This window comes from Chinchilla lanigera, unplaced genomic scaffold (assembly GCF_000276665.1).
Source record: "Chinchilla lanigera isolate Chin_1 unplaced genomic scaffold, ChiLan1.0 scaffold00047, whole genome shotgun sequence".
NCBI classification, from domain to species: Eukaryota; Metazoa; Chordata; class Mammalia; order Rodentia; family Chinchillidae; genus Chinchilla; species Chinchilla lanigera.
Window position 1 is genome coordinate 2054144 of NW_004955448.1, and position 17536 is coordinate 2071679.

Consider the following 17536-nt stretch of genomic DNA (forward strand, 5'->3'; position numbering starts at 1 on the left):
CAGTGTCACATACCTAGCAAGAGGAGGAGTTTGGGCTGAACGCTGGTCTCTTCGTATTCCATCAAGCAGGTTCAACTTGAATTTGCTTCTTGAGAAAACTGTCTGTATTTTACGGGCAGCTTAAATTTTGTGATTTTGGAAACTGATTTTGGAAGGGCTGTGACCTTGAGTTCACAGGTCACCTCCTGTTCACCTCTTTCCTGCAGGGCATGTAGTTAAGTTGAGTCAATATATGATGAGCCATTTGATCCGCTCCTCAGAACCAGAATCACTATCTTCCCTCCAGTGTTGTGGCAATGACTGGCAAAGGATCGGGAGGACACGGTGGAATGGAGATCTGATATCTCAGAATAACCCTCTCCTTCACAATGAAGGGCCAAAGGCTTTAGTTAAATGGAAACTGAAGAAGATGTAAGTGCAACCGTAACCGTAACCCTGACCCTAACCCCCGTCCTGGCCAGGCCCTGTCCCTCACCTGCCGCTCACCCTGTGCAGTAGGGGTTGGGAGGTGGCTGAGCTTAAGGATTTCAGCTACAGTTGAAAGCAGTCAGGTCTCCGAGTAGAAAGGACTGAAAGTGGCCCACAGTCTCTCAAGAAAGAGTTATCAGGTGCCTCACACATTAAGCAGCATTCCAGGATTCAGCTGTGGGTAAAACAGAACTGACTCACAGTGAAAGGGTTTTGTGACTCCAGTTACATTTTATATATATTTCTTCTTAGTCCTGCGTAACCCTGGTATGTCGGTAAGACTTGGATTTGTAAAATGTGTATCTTACCTGTTCTAAAATATGCATAACTGACCAAGGTGTATGCGACTCACAAATAGATTATAAAGCAGAAGCAGAAGAGAGAGATGAATAAGTTACTAAATAAAAAAACACCAGAACTCAAACTGGAGGCAGAAATAAGATGAGCTCCTACTGCACAGAATGTAGCCTTGAGACTGATTCCAGATGCTGCAACAAGGGAGGCACAGATGTGGCTTTAGTCCTTCAGTGACTAGACAGTAGCAGTAGTAATACCAGCCGTCGGAGCAAACAAGGAACAGCAAAACAAAAACAGGTGTTTGGAAGAACAATCTAGAGACAAGAGGAGGTGGCTGTAAGAATTCTGCAAAAATAGGACACTTTGTGGATGTGCTAAAGGATTGATTGTGTCTGGACAAAAGGAACAAAATGCCTCCCAATGGGGCTGGGAAGGTGGCGACCTTGAATTAATCAGCTGAGTCTTTGTGAGGGATATGGGTGTCTCCAGGCAGGGCCGCCCATGGTAACTGAGTCGCTGTAGCTTGAGGTGGCAGGGACGTTAAATCCAAGGGAAAGGTGTGGCTATTGATCCTGCAGGTGTCTGGCAAGATAAAGAACTTTGACATGACTGACGGAATTGCTAGAGGCAAGGCGGGAGGGAGAGGGGGCTTAGAGCTGTGGCTTACAGAGGGATGTACGTTCGCAAACTTGGTCAGGACATCTCAGCTCCCACCAGTTGACTGACCCTGTTCCTTCTGCACATGCGATGGCTATAGCTGCTACGCAGACAGGGGAAAGACGGGAGCGTTCTGTCGTGCTCGAATAGGAGGAAATGTTTAGAAATAAAGCAGTGTTGCCTTCCTCAGAGAAATCATCTACAGCGCCTCCTCACAAGGAAGTACTATGGTTACCCTGAGTATTTGTGAGATACACCCAATTAAGTTGTATGGAAAATTACAGTATCTTTCTGATTTGGGAAAATAACACGAGTTAGAAATTGTGAAGACAATATGGTCAGTCACTGTAAGGCAAGAAACTGGACTAAGTAGTGCCTGTAGTGGCTATGAATATATAAGATGCGGCCCCACCCCCCCGCCACTTAACCAGCCGTGGTAGACAGTTCTGTGATGCCTGCCAAACTCATTCCCTGCTCCGAGCCTCCCCACCCCACTCAGCCTTCATACCCACCCTGCACCCCCAGCTTCATCCCTCCCTCACTTCGGCGATGTGGTGGAGGGGTGGGGAACCAACCCAGAGGTCTGGCTGCCCGACTCTGATTCTCCTTCTTTGCCGCTGGAAATGAGCAACAGAGCGATAGCGGCACTGCTAGCTGTGCAGCGTCTAGGTCACGATGTTGGGCTCAAGCGAGAGAGGTTTTCCTTCTCATCCTTTGGAAAAATAAAGGACTCTGGATTGCAGAGAAAAGCAAATTTGATTCAGAGACGTAGAGATAAGTAACGGCCAGAGACATATTGCCTTAGACACACACACACACACACACACACACACACACACACACACACACACATACACACATGCAGGTGCACACATACACACATGCATGCCACAACACGCCAAGGGAGAGGGAAGGAAAATGATGGGAAGGGAAGAGATGGGAAAGCAAAGGAAAACCTGGTTTCCCAAGTCCTGGAGTTACTGCTTCCTAAGTACTTACTATCCTAGAGCCCTAGCGTTATGTGAGATGATGCTGAAACTCTTTGTTTGAGAAAGTTAGGTTTCTGTTTCTCATATTAAATGCCCCTGACCAAAACATTTTTTTCTGAGGTAAAGGATAGAGAAGTAATTAATATAGCATGCGTACATTTTATATCTTTTGTGTACTTAAAAGGAAATACGTGTATTTAGGATAGGGCAGCCATGAAGTTTGTTTTAAAATTCTGAAGAAAAGATTTTCTCATTTAGTGTTAGTATTTCACTGATTTTTTTTTTTTTTTTTGCTTGTTTGTTTTTGTTTTTTGAGACAGGGTCTCACTCTGTAGTTCATGTTGGTCCTGAACTCACTACACAGCCCAGGCTGACCTTGAACTTGAGCAGAAACCCTCCTGCCTCAGCCTCCCCGAGTGCTGGGATTACAGGGATGTGCCACCACGCCTGGCCTTCACTGATTCTTTTTTATTTAATTTTTCATTCCCCAAAGCTTATTTCACTTCACTTATACTCCAGAAACCTCTGCATAGCCCAGGTAGCTGTACATAAACTTTGAGGAAAAGGGAGTGAATCTGGATTCAGAGAACAAAAGTGATTTTTAAGATTAATCATTTATTAGTCAGCTTTCTATTACTATAAGAAAATACCTGAGGCAATTAATGTATAAAGAAAAAAAGATTTATTCTGGCACATGGTTCTGGTTCAGTCCAAGATCAGTGACACCATTGCTCTGGGCATCTAATGAGAGTGGCACATTGTGGTAGGAGTGTATGGTGGAGTAAAATCACTTGTATCATGAACCATGAAGAAGAAAAAGACTGAAAGCCAGGGGTCTCACAGTCCCTTAAAGGGCATGTTCCCAGTGATCCAAGACTTCCCACAAGGACCCACCTCCCAGTAGCATTATCCTGGTGACAAAATCTTTAACCCAGGGACCTTTGGGGTGCACTCATATGCATCACAGTCCCTGGTGTAGCATAAAACGGAGTCACTTACATTCTTGCAGAATGAGTTTGGTTTTGTCTTCAAACTACCTAGAAGATTCCAGGGCTAAGGGTGAAAATTCCAGGGCTATGCTCTCTTCAGCCCTAGAGAGCATAGATGGTACTGAGTCAGAACCTAGTACCTCAGTGCTGTTCTCTGGCTGACAGCAAGCAGCTGCGCAGGCACCTGCTTTAAGGAAGGGCACTTCTCTGGGCCCTGAGATGTGGTCTGATCCAGATCTGTGGGAAATCTGCCGTCTAGACACTGACTCTTGGAGGGGCTGGGAGTAGCCCTATATCATGGAGAGGACCAGGCGCAACCCTGTGTAGAGGACCAAGTGCAAATCTGTGTAGTGATGGCAGGTTCCTGCCTCCCAGCCAGCTCGTTCAGGTACATCATCACTGCCTTTAGTATTAGTTAATTAAATAGAAGTTCCTTGGAAAACTGAAACTCTAGAATAGTTTTTTTTAATGGCTTATATAATGAAAGAGTTGCATCCAGTTTTTCCTCTGGACAACAAGTAAAACCACTTAATAATAAATTGAAGTTGTAAAAGAAAAATATAGGGAGTCTTGAAGGGTATTTTAATCTGCTTTCAAGGAAAGATGGAGAAAAACTGTTTTTCTAACTCTTACACGAGCTTCCCCTAATCCTCAGTGCCTTACAGGCACATCAATAGTAGATGCAAGATAAGTCCTTTCTGAATAATGAAAAAGTATATGTTAATCCACATTTGAAGAGAATCCCAAGGGATACCAGCAGCACAGGCGAAAGCATTTATTTGCTGTTTAGATATTCTTGCAGAAAATTCCTTCTTCAGTCTCCACTTCAGTTGCGATGGGTGATGTGGCCAGGGGTGACATGACTGCAGCATGGGCTGCAGGGGGCAGTTGCACCTGGCCTTGGGTTGCACTGGGAGGGACTTGGAAAGAGGAAGGAGAAGAGCTTTTCTGGAGAGCTGGGCTGGTTTACTGGGCTGAGGTAGGCTAAGCTGCAATCACTAATAACCATCAAAACACAGTGGCTTGACAGAAAAAGTTTATTCCCTGCTCTTCTCACACTCCAGTGCAAATCAGGAAGCCTGCCTCTCCCACAGCCCCTTGCACGGATCTTGCAGCTTCCAAGGCTGCAGCCCACGGCAAAAGAGCCAGAGAATTGCATGGAGTATTTTTCAGTCAGGCCTGACACTGGTTTATGTCCCATTGATACAGCCCCTCTTACACGGCCCCAGAACTAAGGATGCTGAGAAATGAAATTTTGCTGTGTGCAAAGCAGGAAGGTTGGTGAGCACGTAGCCCTGTGTCTGCCATGGGGTCGGATGGGAAAGTGGAACAGCAAAGGAGTAGGGCACAGGGAGAAGCTACACGTCAGCAAATGCAGGGATACCCACCAGCTTCCCCTGGGGCCTGGAGTCTGAGACGCGTGACATCTGGCAACCTCTCCTATGTTGAGGCACACCATGTGTTATACTAAGCTAAACGGAAAGACTGCACTAAATGCAACTCAGTCAGCTGTGGCATCCTGGGATCTAAGGAGCATCACTTTTTTCCATAGGTGAGGCTGAAGATATAGTGGAACCGAGGAGCCCACAACAATGGGTGAGCAGTTTATGTCCTCTGGAAACCATGTTTCTGGTAGGACACCAGCTGGAGTCCCCTGAGCGGCCCGGACTTCCACCTCCACACACCCGCTAAAAACCAGACCAGAGGAGACTGGGAACAGAGTCCCTGTCCAAACTGGATTCATGACCTGTGACGGGAAGGGAGGACTTTTACAGCTCATCCTATCTACCACTTTCAGAGTGGGTTGAAATCTGTCAGATCCGGGTCCTAGCAGAAAAACACAACTCCGTAAGGCTCTTGCAGCCTGGTGGCGGTCCCACCCCACCCCGCTCCCACCCAGACTTTACCATTGTCTGAGACTCCACATTAGCGGGGCAGGGGAGACTGTGGCGGGTTCCGACATAGGTCGTCAGACTTCCACGTAGCCCAGGGAGCACCTGCTCCGGGGGTGACACCTGCAAGTGCTCCTGGTTATCTAAGAGGGAGCAACAGCAAAGTCTGTGCATCAAAATCTAATTTAATTCATTTCACATCAGTGTTTTCATGAGCAAGAGGGCTTTTCCTTAGGAGGAGTCTCAGCCCAGAAGCCAGGGCCCTTATCCTGCCCGGTATTTCTCTCTGCCCTTTAGCATTAAGGAATGGGCACCCTGTGCTCTGAGCTGACCAGCACTGCTCTGCCCCTTGTCGCTTGGGGGAGGTGGCGCATCAGTCGTCAGCCTTGAACCATGACTACCCGCCACACCGAACGGGGATGAGAACAGAGGCATCACCAGGTCCAACAGTGAACACTGAAGTAGTACGGAATGCCCTGCTGCCGTCCTCCTCTGAATTCGCTCAGACACACTTTCGTGCGTGCGTGAAAGGATCAAAATAGGGCAGGGGTGACAGAGAGCAACATGGGGCAGGGGTTGGGACAGGTCCTGCAGCATTTCTGTAACAGCTGCACTGCCTGTAAGTACACTTTCGCTGAGGCAAATAGGTTAAAACCGGCACTTGCTCCCACTTTCTATCTCCCGGGGCTCCCTCCCCTGGTTCTAGTCCAGCTTTCTCTAGGTCCCTGGTGGGGTGGCCATCCATCTACAGGCAGCTGCGCCTGTCTGGGAGCTGGTATACCCAGACGCTGCCAATGCACGTCCCTCCCTCTCTGCCTCATGGTCCCTGCCTTGGTCACCCTAGAACTGTGTAAGTCTATGAGTCACCAGCCAGACTGAACTTCTGAACACCTGCCAGGTGAGGGTCAAGCCACTTCTCTGAAGAACAGATGGGACCAGAGGGCAAGACCCCTGAGAACTGGAGGTGCCCCAAGGGTGGGGTGCTACTCGGCCTCACCTTAAGGCACGCTGCCCTCACTTGCACCCTCTTGATTACGCACTGCCCTCCTGTCCCCAGGAGCACAGCCTGCCAGGACAAGGTCTTCCTGGGAGAACTAAGCTCAGCAGCACTCAGACTCTTCTTTCGCACAGCATCACAAGCATTGAAATGGGGGTGTCTGGAGACCATGAGATGGGTGCCTTACCACGGCACGGTGCTGCTGCCCCAGAGCCAGCAGGGGGCCCCGTGTCCATGTGAGAATGCTGCTGCCACCCTGGAGAGATGCTGATCACAAAATGAACGCTGGTCTTGGGCATCTGATCTCCCAGAGAGAGCCCCGGGGCCAACCCTGACCAGACCTCTGCTCCGAGGGCCACAGAGCATTTCATCTGTGAAAAGAGGGCAGGAACTGTCACGGCTTTGCATTGAGCATAATCTTCCTGGCCGTGGGGATATCTGACAGCCCCAACTCTACTTCCCACGGAGGCAACGTTGTCGTCTGCCTCTAGCCAAATTAGATTTTCAGCAGCTGCTCCAAGTCCTCTTTCTCTTTGGACAGCACAGAGAATAGCCAGAACTTGTTTTCTGTGAAGGAAAGTTGCTGTTAGAACTTTTCCAAGCCTCTGAGAAAAAAGAGAGAGGTCACAGGAGTGCTAGGGTGAGCAGGGAAGCTGGCCTTTGACCCAAGGATTCCTGCCCTGCTGTTGGGTAGCCTGGTGCTTTCGGCTCACACCAATCACCAGAGCTCAGAGGTCCAGCATTTCAGCTTGAGGCTTGCAGGCCTGGGTACCACGTCAGGCCGGTACCTGTCATCAAAACAAACATCTCCCCCCACGGCCAGACTGACTTACAGGCTTCAAGATAGCTTCAGGTGTCCTGTGTACAGCAGAGGGAAGTGGCTCTGGAGACTTCAGTGTGTTTTGATGGCTGCCTGTGAACCGCAATCCGCCACCACGTCAGGTCATTCCGCAGGTCTACAATCAGTTGTTTTCCTCCTTACAAATCGTTCCAAAGGCAAAAGGTATTTTGTTTTAACCCCTTCCAAACCCCTTCTGTGAGGGTTTCAAGCAGCCAGCACCGGTAGCCAGGACCCTCGGTGTGTCCCCTGTGCTGGGCATCCCGGGCCAGGACCTGCAGTGTGTTCTGGATACCTGCGGCTGGGGCCTGCTTGGTGGTGTGTCCTTCCTCCTTTGCTGCTTTTCCCTGAGCACTCTCTTGAGGATGGCAGATTGAGGATGAAGAAGGGTCAGTGCCAGGCTAGGTTATCAAATTCATGACAATTCAGGGGAAAAAAAATGGCCTCGGGGGGGAGGTTTGTGACTGCCCATCCAAGATGACTCCACACTATCATAGTGATCCGGGATAAACGCACTTTCCATCACTGGGAGTTAGGGCTCGTGACACTTACACTAACTGGAAACAGCAGCCCTGGAGAGTCCTTTTGTATCACGTTCACCATCGGGACCATCCTGCATAATTCCAGCAATTATGTGCATTGAAAGTACCATTGTGAATGTAGTTAGAGCTAAAACACAGGCGGGGGAAAAAACCTTTCACTTTATTGCTTCATTTCAAAGATTTGCAAATTTTGACCAAACAATAGTTAATAAGATGCTGCTTTAAACAAACTATTTTTAAAACATTAAATCAGTATATTTTAGAGTGCATTTAATGTGCTATCATTTTAGAAAAGCAATTCCAGTCTGTTTTATAATATCTGTGGCAACAAATGCATGGATATAACAGACACTGTATTTGTCTCTCTTAACGTATACTCCCTGTGCCTGCCAATCCTCCGGTGATGGAACAGGTATCTTGGGGTTTTTTGTTGTTGTTTTTTTTTTTGAGACAGGGTCTTGCTATGCTCCAGGCTGGTCTTGAACTTGTGATCCATCTGCTTCAGTCTCCCAAGTGCTGGGATTACAGGTGTGCACCCACATGCCTGGCTAGCATCTTGTACTTTGATATGCATACGGAGTAACAGTTTGTCTGTTCTAGGCAATTGTCTTGACCACCTGGGTTAAGGACCTTCCCACCAGGAAAAACAGCTGTCCAAGCCTTCTTCCTGTTTCCCTTACTCCCCAGCCTGTATCCTTAGTTCATAGTTTGTAAACATCGTCGTGAAGGGGTTTGGTGCTTTACACAGTCGAAAAGGACGGACAAAAGTAACTGTATTTCAGTGACCAAAGCAAGCCCACTTCCTTGCTTGGAAAATGGCAGAACGATTGCTTCTCAGTACATTAAATCTGAAGCTACATTTGTTGTCTCTGAATCTTTAGATTTTGAAAAAGGGAAGTGAAATCCAGCAAGTCGTATTAGGAGCCCATTCAGAAAATGAACAAAAAAGCAAATGAAAATGACCCAGAAGGAGGTGGTGTACTTTTCATTTTGCGTTTTGTATGCGTAAGTCCCTTCTTTATAATTAGCAATTTTTTCTGAGAGGTGATGGATTTTCACTTCAGAGGCAAACAAAGCCATGACAAGACAGCCGCAGGAGCCTACAACAGAAGGAATAAACAATATGTTGAGGCAAGTACCTCTTGACTGTAGGGGACAGGAAAGAGGGCTGATGAACAAAACAAAGACAAACTTCTACCATAGCCCCCATTTACACTCTTCTGCAAAAATTTATTATTGTAGTTAAGCTGGGTGTGGTGGTGTGCAATTGTAATCCCAGCACTTGGGAAGCTGAGGCAGGAGGATCACCATAAGTTTGAGGCCAGCCTGGCCTATATAGTGAGCTCAGGGCCATCCTGAACTATATGACCTTGTCTCAAGAGCCCCTCCTAAAATATTACTGCAAATGTGTCATCATGAGCCTGATTTCTATGAGTTGTAGTGCTTGGGTTATATAGCTGATCTTACAAAGACTGGAGGTTGAATTGCTGGGCTCCTTAAAAACACAAGAGCAGAAGCAGACTGCAAAGCAGCCACTTCTGTGATACGGCTTTAAGAGAGCAAATTTCTCTGTGCTTCACAGGTGATGCAGGATAAATGTCAGTCACAGAGTCCCTTGTTAGCAGCTCGGCCCTTTCTTTAGAAGGATCACCACAGCCCCTCCAGCTCCCAGCTGGCCACAGATGTCCTGGGCTAAGGTGCTGAGGCAGAGCATAGCTGTTTTCCTCGTTTGTTACTGAGTTCAGATTTTTAGCTGGGCACGTGGCTCCCTTGAATAGAAACATTATTCAGCTGGGATTTGGACCGGGTGGTCTCAGAAATGGACACCATGTACCATGGGAAAACAAGAAAGAAAAATCTGAATCCCAGACACCTGGAGCCACCAGAGTTGCTTTGAACTTTAATTCTAGATTTCCAAGTTGAGAAGAACAAACATTTATTTTTTTAACCCACTATTATTATTTTTCTCCATCATTTATCACTCATCATTAGCCTGACCTAATCTTAACAGTGTATCTACCGTCTTGGTGAGACCTCTCCAGGACAGGGGTGCTCCATACCATACAGAACCGGGAAACCTGATGGGCCATCTCCCCTAAGGATGAAGGCTGAGAGATCCCCGGTGGGTGGAGGCTGCTGGGCAAGAAGCAGGTGGCAAGAGGGACCGGAGCGGGAACAGATGAATGACCTGGACTCCACGGAGCTTCCGCTGCTACTATTGTATCCCAGGCTGCCTCAGTGGGCTTTCAGTTAGTAGGAGACTGGCTGAAATAGTTTCCTGACTTTGATCAAAGCAATATGGATTCAATACTAATAGTGGCCCTAATACCTTCCCTGACTATGTGCATTAGGCTGTTTGAATACCCAAATCTTATTTTTCTAGTCTAAAAAGGTGTTAATGCCAACAACGCATGATTAGCATTTGACATTAGACTTGACATGTACAAATACTAATGGTTTTAGTGTTATAGCTATCGCTGTGCCATAGCTGTTGCTATGGTTTGTATGTACTCCTTTTTGCTGGGAAGTTTTTTTTTTTAATCATAATTCATTACCACACCCCAGGAAAACCTGATTACATTAGTGTAGGCAACCACCAAAAATGTATTATGGTGCTTATTTCTTCAAATACTCTCCCATTAAGTTTATAACTCCTTTAGGAGGGCTAAATGCTCTTTATTCTTAAATTACAGTTAATTCAAATATCCTGGGAGTAGCAATATAGTGGCTTCAATTCTCATTCATTAATTCACTCACTCAGTTTTTCAATTAGACAGGTTATGTGCCAAGCACAGGGACTGTGGTGGAGATTGAAACATTACAGAAAATATACATGGTTTTTGCTCTCACAGAGAGTATGATCTAGCAGAAATGCAAAACAATTACAAACCAATTACAGTGAGCGTAACAGTGGGATGTGGTTACTGAGAAGGTGGTGGGCAGCATGTCGAAGGCCTCTGAGGAGTAGGGGGAAGGAACTCTAGGAAACTGAGCAAAGGGAGGCTGGCCTGTGTGGAAAAACATTCCAGGCAGGGGAGCTACTGTGCAAGTTACAGCGGACCCCATACCTCCCCCAAGGGCAGAGTTTGGACTGAGGTACAGTCTGACCTTCGGCAGGGGAGAGAGGCAGGTGCGAGCAGAAAAGGTGACCTCACATTTCTTCTGCTTTAGAGTTTCACACAGGACTCACCTACCAGCCTGGTCACCATCATGAAACCCCCAAATAATCAAATGATATAATGTTCTTGAGACTTCACTTCCTGCCAGCCTCGGTGCGATAGTTGAGAATATCCTTTTGTAAGATTTGTCAGCCTATTTTTGTATTCTGAGCTTCAGACCATAGCTCTCCCCTAGCAAAACCATATTATTCCTTTATTGTTAGATCCTAACAAAAAGGCTGCAGTGCTGTTTTCTCTTTATCTTTTATTTGAAAATCGTGGAGAAAATGCCATTGCTTTTACCATAAGAGCTTTCTTTGTCTGTGGAGATGGTGAATTTCAGACAGAAGTGAAACACTATTTCCTTAGTGCCTGAAAGGAAAATTCAAGCTCGGTTTCCTTTGCAAGTTGTTAAATATTTTAAAGGCACTACTTTGTTAAGGAGAGAGCATCACATTGAGCCTGCATTTCAAATTCCTAAAGTAAAAGTCACTTGGGATGTCTGGAGACTCAGAGCCTTTGCCATGCCTAAGATATCAAGCATCGGGCACCGAAGACAGCTTGTGGTGTAGTCACAGAGAGGGCGGTCTGAGAATGTGCTCTGGATTCCGGGGTTGACTGTGAGGTAAACTCGATCACCTCAGAGTCAGAGGATGAAACCTAGTCTGAGTCCCTGACATTTCCACGGCTGCTAAAACATGTGAAGGGCAACAACTCAGTGTGAATTTGGGATATTTTTTGCTTCTTTCTGTCTATGGTCATAAAAGAGATGTCAGATCAAGGATAACTATTTATGACTTACAGACCAAAAGATGTGCGCGAAGACCTCTGTGTGGTCTGGCTGCTGGGATGCAGACAGGGGATGTAAGGGAGGTGAGTGCTGATAGGAACAGGACTCTTACATTTGCACTGGGACCCTCAGACCCCACCAAGGGGCTCCTGCGTTGGGTCCCCAGTTCAGAGGACCTACTCTTTTCCTTTTTAAAGGGGTGCCCCCCGACAGGTGTGAGGAATCCTCGAAGTCATCGTATTCCTAGGGTACTGGAATTCTCTCCCTAAACAGCCTTGAGCCCATTTCCAGGGCTTGCATGGGTGGCTTCTCTGACGGAATCAGTGGCTGGTGTTGCACAGGTAGGAAAACTGAGGGTGGGCAAGAAACTGCCATTGCAGGGGGCGTGGCCAGGCTCAGACACAGAGTGCCACGTTCACACATACCCCTCGAGGCCCCGTACTGAGCATCACGCCGCCCGGCAGAAGAGGAGGAGGCAGATCAGGGACCGGCTGTGCTCCTGTCACCACATGCATGGGCAGCGTCCCCACCGGTCCAGAAGTCTACATTTGACTCTGGCCTTCCAGACTGCTGGAGGGATGTGTCTCAAAGTAAAAGGATAGAATATATTCTATTTAAAGGTTTTATTAGCTTAGAACTTTTAAACGTTTAGACACACCTCATGGGGGATTTCATTTATGTTCTTGCCCCGTGTCTGAAGCACGGGCCAGGGCTCCATGCCTCTGCTCTTTTCCCATTACCATGTGCACCAAGAGACCAAGCGAGCAGGGGCCGCCGGCACCAGTTCTCACATTGTCTGTACATCTGACCGGTGCTGCTCGGCTCACAGGAAAGTTAGAATAAGCTAGGACTTTGGAAAGCCTGCTGAGCCTTGCTCAAGCTAGAATTTGGAATATAACCAGGCACAAGTCCACGTTTTGCTACCCAGAGTCGTACTCAATGACCTGCAGCCGTTTTCCTTTCATCTGTCTGATTCCCCTGCCATCTGGCTGGTGCTATAGTTGTTCCTCTCCACCCACCCCCGCTTTAATGACTTTGATTACTGAGTTAATTTCTGACTGAATAGGATAGCTGAGTTATGGGGTTGTCACACCATGAATGATCAGTCAATTAACAAACATTTGTAATGTGCTAGGCACTGCACGCTCACGACTCGCTGGGAGCTGCCGGGACTGCAGAATGCGGCGCCTGTCCCTTCTCGTCCTTACAGCAGGCGACACAGGTCACAGCAACAAGGGAGTTGCCTCTTTATCCCTGCACTGCTCTGAGTGTAGCTAGGTTTTTTGTTTTTGTTTTTATTTTTAGTACTAGGGATTGAACCCAGGGAATGTTGAACCCATCCTTTTTTAATTATCTGTTATGTTGAGTCAGGGTCTGACTGAGTTGTTAAGGCTAGGTTCCAACTTGAGGCCTCGGCCTCCCGAGAAGCTGGAATTACAGGCATGTGCCCCTGCCCTGGTGATAACTGTGCTTTCCTGGGTGGGAGCAGCCTGCCAGGATCCACGGGAGTCCAGGAGAACTGTGGGTTTAGTCTCACAGGGGAAGACATCTCTGAAATATTATCCTGCTGTTACTAAACTAATATTTTGGGAAATAATAAATTAGAATTTCAATATTTTAAAGGTAATGAGCAATATTTCCAGAATGAGAACACATCTTTCAACTCTCTTTTTGGTGGTAAATATTAGAGGTCTTCCATTTCTGATACAGGATGACAAATTATCTCCGCCTTTAAGGAGCCTTGAGAAATGATAAATAAGGGTGGGAAGCCACAACCTTTCAGGTGTAGGTGCCCATTTTCTGTGAAACTGGGCACTCTCGCTGGAAGGTACCTGGAGATGAGGTCACCAACAATGATCTCTTCCCCAGGCGGAAACTGCCTCAACTCCACACGACCTCAGCAAAGGAAGGAAGCAGAGAGGCTACTAGGGTGAGTTAATACTGAAGAGTGACTTTCAGGTCTTGCTGGGGAGCAGTTTCTTTTTTTTTTTCCAGTACCAGGAATTGAACTCACGACCTTGCGCTTGCTGGGCAGGCGCTATGCCACTGAGCTAAATCCCCAGCCCCTGCAGTTTCTTCATGCGTTTCCACAGAACAGAGGTAGAGAGAAATCATACCGGTGAGTTAATCTTTCCTCCTTCCTTTCCGTAATGGACAGTAAAAAAGCCCATGTCTAACCTGAATTTTCCCAATGCAGTGTTAATGACGAAGATGATTTATGCACAGAAAAAATGGTCTAAAATATTGACCTAATTTGTTTATTTAACTTGAACTGGTCTTTAGAAAAGAAGAAAGTCATTTGCTTCTGCAGAGCTGCTTCTGTTTTCTTCATTTGCTTAACAAATATTCAGTGGTACTCACTGCACTGTCTGGGCTCTGAGACTACATTACTGAACAAAACAGACAAGCTGGGCGTAGTGACACACACCTGGAATCCCAGCGACCTGAGAGGCTGAGGCAGGACTGCTTGAGCCCAGGAGTTCAAGCACAGCCTGGAAAACATAGCAAGACACCTGCTTCAAAAGAACAGTAATGATAATAATAAATTTTTAAAAGCACACATAAACCCCTTTCTTGAGAGAGATGGAGATAGACTTACAGATCCAGAGAGGAAATAACAAGTAAGTATATTCGGTAGTTGATTGTGGTGTGATACATACTAAGGAGAAAGAAATAGAGCAGAAATGAGGACTAGAAGGCTGCGGGGGATGGCCATGGAGGCCCCATAGAGAAGACAGCCTTTCAGAGCACCTTGGAGGAAGAGAGGGTGCGCGCTCGGGGGAGGAAGTATTTCAGGGTGAGGGAAACAGTGAGAGCTAAGAACAGCGAGTGAGCAGAGAGAGGAGGGCAGGCAGGCAGAGAGCACTGAGAGGTGAGCTGTCTGTGCGTGCTTCCCAGCCCGCCGTGTGTGCTGCTGCAGCGCACACATCAAGTGAGGCTTTGGAGGCTGCAGCCGACCTGGCCTCTGACTGTCAATGAGACAGAAGTGAAGACACCCTTTCTGCACAAGGCGAGCGTCTTCATGCAGCTATGGCAGCGTTTCTTTGTATCTGGTCACGGCTGGGTCCTGCACGAAGCAGGTTCAACGTAGTCCTCCCACCACACTCTTGATGAGAGTGACCTGGAATGCAGTGCTCTTACAGCACTCTGCCCCTTCGCTCTGTCCTGCATAGGAAAATGAAGCGCTTGCCCACTGCCATCCTGGGCTGTCTAACTTCACTTCTCATTTCCTTCTGTGGTCTCTTCTCTAAGCTCTATGCTGAGAGGAGGACAATATACTCGTTACTGGCTTCTCCACCGCCGGACATCCCAAACCTCTTTGTCAGACTCTGGAACAACAGCGCCTCCACAAGGTCTGAGGTGGGAACAAGAGGCAATTTGATTTTGTAAACTACCAATCATAGATATAGTGTACATAGTATCAACATGCCCTAGATATAGTGTACATAGTATCAAAGCTGGGATATTAGTAAAACTAAAACTGATATGTACTGTAAGCATTCTTCTATTTTTGTTCTGCTCTTCATTTTCCTGTCTTTGTGTTTTGCATATGACTATGCTTATTTATATTTCATGTCATAGTTATAATTATTGTAATTCATTAGGCGCAAAGTAGGAGCATCATCTTATTAAAGAAAGCCAGCAATTTGTTTGCCTTGCATGGTAGAATTCAAACCATGATGCCATCCATAAGAAAAGACATAACTACAGCTGGCAGTTAAGTCCCGTTCTATCATTGCTCCGTGAAATCTTCCACATGCAAGTCTGGGTAATATCAACCGGGAAGCTCAGGATGGAGTATCTAAAGCAATACCCTCAGACATCTGTGCTTCAGCTTCACCCGTACGTCCAGTGGTTCTGTGCTCAGCTCCCTCTTTCTTGGTTCCCTGTCTTTCTCCACCTCCTTCATTTGTGAACCTGTCTCGTATCTCCCACTGATCATTCCCCACTCTGCCTGCCCTGCCCCTTCCCTTGGGTTTATTGTCACAGGTGGCTCCCTTTTCACAAAGCTTACCCAGTGACTGGTACTCGACACGGTATCCTCTCGTAGCCACTGGAACACCGCCATCTCCCAGTTTTCCTTCCTCTCTGCTTGCTTCTGCTCAGTGTCCTTTGCTGACTTCTCCTCCCCAACGCAAATCTGATGGTGATCTCCAGGGCTTGGGCCTAGGTCAGTTTTTCTCTGTGTACCTTCATTCCCCAGGTGATCGCATCTGTTTTCATTGCTCTACATTATATCTCTATTCTGATATCACTTCAATGTATCTTTTGTTTAAACCTCTTTTCTGAGCCCCAGACTCCTATATTCAACTCTCTCCTTGAGATCACCACCTGGAAATCGAGTAGCAGCCCAGATCCGACATGTGCCAAGCAGAACATTTGACTTTGAGTGCTAATCTCCTCTCCCTACATCATTCTTTCCCTGAATTGTCAGCCTCCCTGCGTCTTCCCTATCTCAGTGAATGACACCACAGTTTATTAATCATATAAGCTTCCTGCAAGTGTTTTGGATCTACTAACAGAATGCTTTTCAGAATCCATTCACCTCTCTCCATCTCCACCCAGTGCAATGGCACTGTCTTCCACCAATTATTTCTTAAATATGTAAATCTTTTATCAGACCTTCAAAAATCTTCCAAAAGCTTCTCATTACATTTGGAATCAATTCAAAAAACTTACTATTGCCTTTTTGGTCCAACAACAACTGGCATCAACTGATCTCTCCAGTGTCATTTATTTCATTTAGCCAACTCCCCACTGCCTACGCCCTGGCCACATCAGCCTTGTTTGTGTTTACACAGTAAGCTGACCCCTTTCCCTAGAGTTCTCATGTGCATTTTCTCCTTTACTTGGGAACTTCCCTGAGGGTTGTGAGCTCCTTTTTATCTTAGAACTCAGCTGCTTGAAGTAATCTTTCCTGATCACATACCTAAGACTGATCCCTGCTCTCATTTTCTATTGCAATCCATAATCACTTAATTATTTATGCACTCATTTTTGTCTCCCCTACTTGAGCGCAGGCTCCACGTAGCAGGACTGTGAACCTGACTCATTGCAATGCCGCCAGTCCCCGTTGTACTGGCTGGCACATCGTGAGCACTTGGACAGGGTCTGCCAAATAAACGAAAGGCACGCGCTTGCACCAGTGGTCCTTAACACCGGATACAGATGAGATTACCCAGCATAGCTATTAAAAAGAAACAAACCAAAAACAATGTCCTAAACCTGCTCCTAGAGACTCCAACTTAATTATTTTGGTGTGGGACGTGGCATCAGTAATTTTAGAGTGTTTGGGTGATCCTAGCACCATTGCCCAAAATAAACTATGGGGATCCCATTAAGGTGTTATCTAAACCCTGCATTCTCAGAACTAGTTTATAAATGACAGGATGAGAAAGCACATGAACTCATTTGCATGGGTTCCATGCAGCAGTGATAGTGGTCAGAAATGTTATACAGAACCACCTAAAATTAGAGACCCAGTCAAGAAATGGGCTAGAGAAATGAACAGACTCTTCAGAGAGAAAGAAATACAAATGACCAACAAATACACGAAAATGTTCAATATCTCTGGCCATTAGAGAAATGCAAATTAAATTAAAGCAACACTAAGATTCCATCTTACTCCTGAAAGAATGGCAATCATTAAGAAATCAAACAATAACAAATGCTGGCGTGGATGTGGTTGAAAAAGGACCTCTCCAGCATTGTTGGTGGGAATGGAAACTAGCACAACCATTGTGGAAATCAGTATAGAGACTTCTCAAAGAATTGAAATTAGAAATTCTATACAATCCAGCTATCCCCCTGCTTGGTATCCTCTCCAAAGAGCGTAAGTTGTCATACTACAGTGTTACTTGCATACCAATGTTTATAGCAGCCTGTATACTCATCAACAGATGACTGGATAAACAAAAG

The 17536-nt window shown here is 46.5% G+C and overlaps 1 protein-coding gene across 3 annotated transcripts in view; it reads right to left on the bottom strand.

Moving 5' to 3' along the window:
* Positions 1-8503: 8503 nt before the first annotated feature.
* The window catches only part of Clrn1 (clarin 1), a 43902-nt gene continuing 34869 nt past the window's right edge, over positions 8504-17536 (bottom strand). For all 3 annotated transcript variants that reach the window (XM_005393018.2, XM_005393016.2, XM_005393017.2), the window contains one exon: positions 8504-8769. In XM_005393018.2, coding sequence (XP_005393075.1) covers positions 8504-8769 — 266 coding nt within the window. The remainder of the gene's footprint in view (positions 8770-17536) is intronic.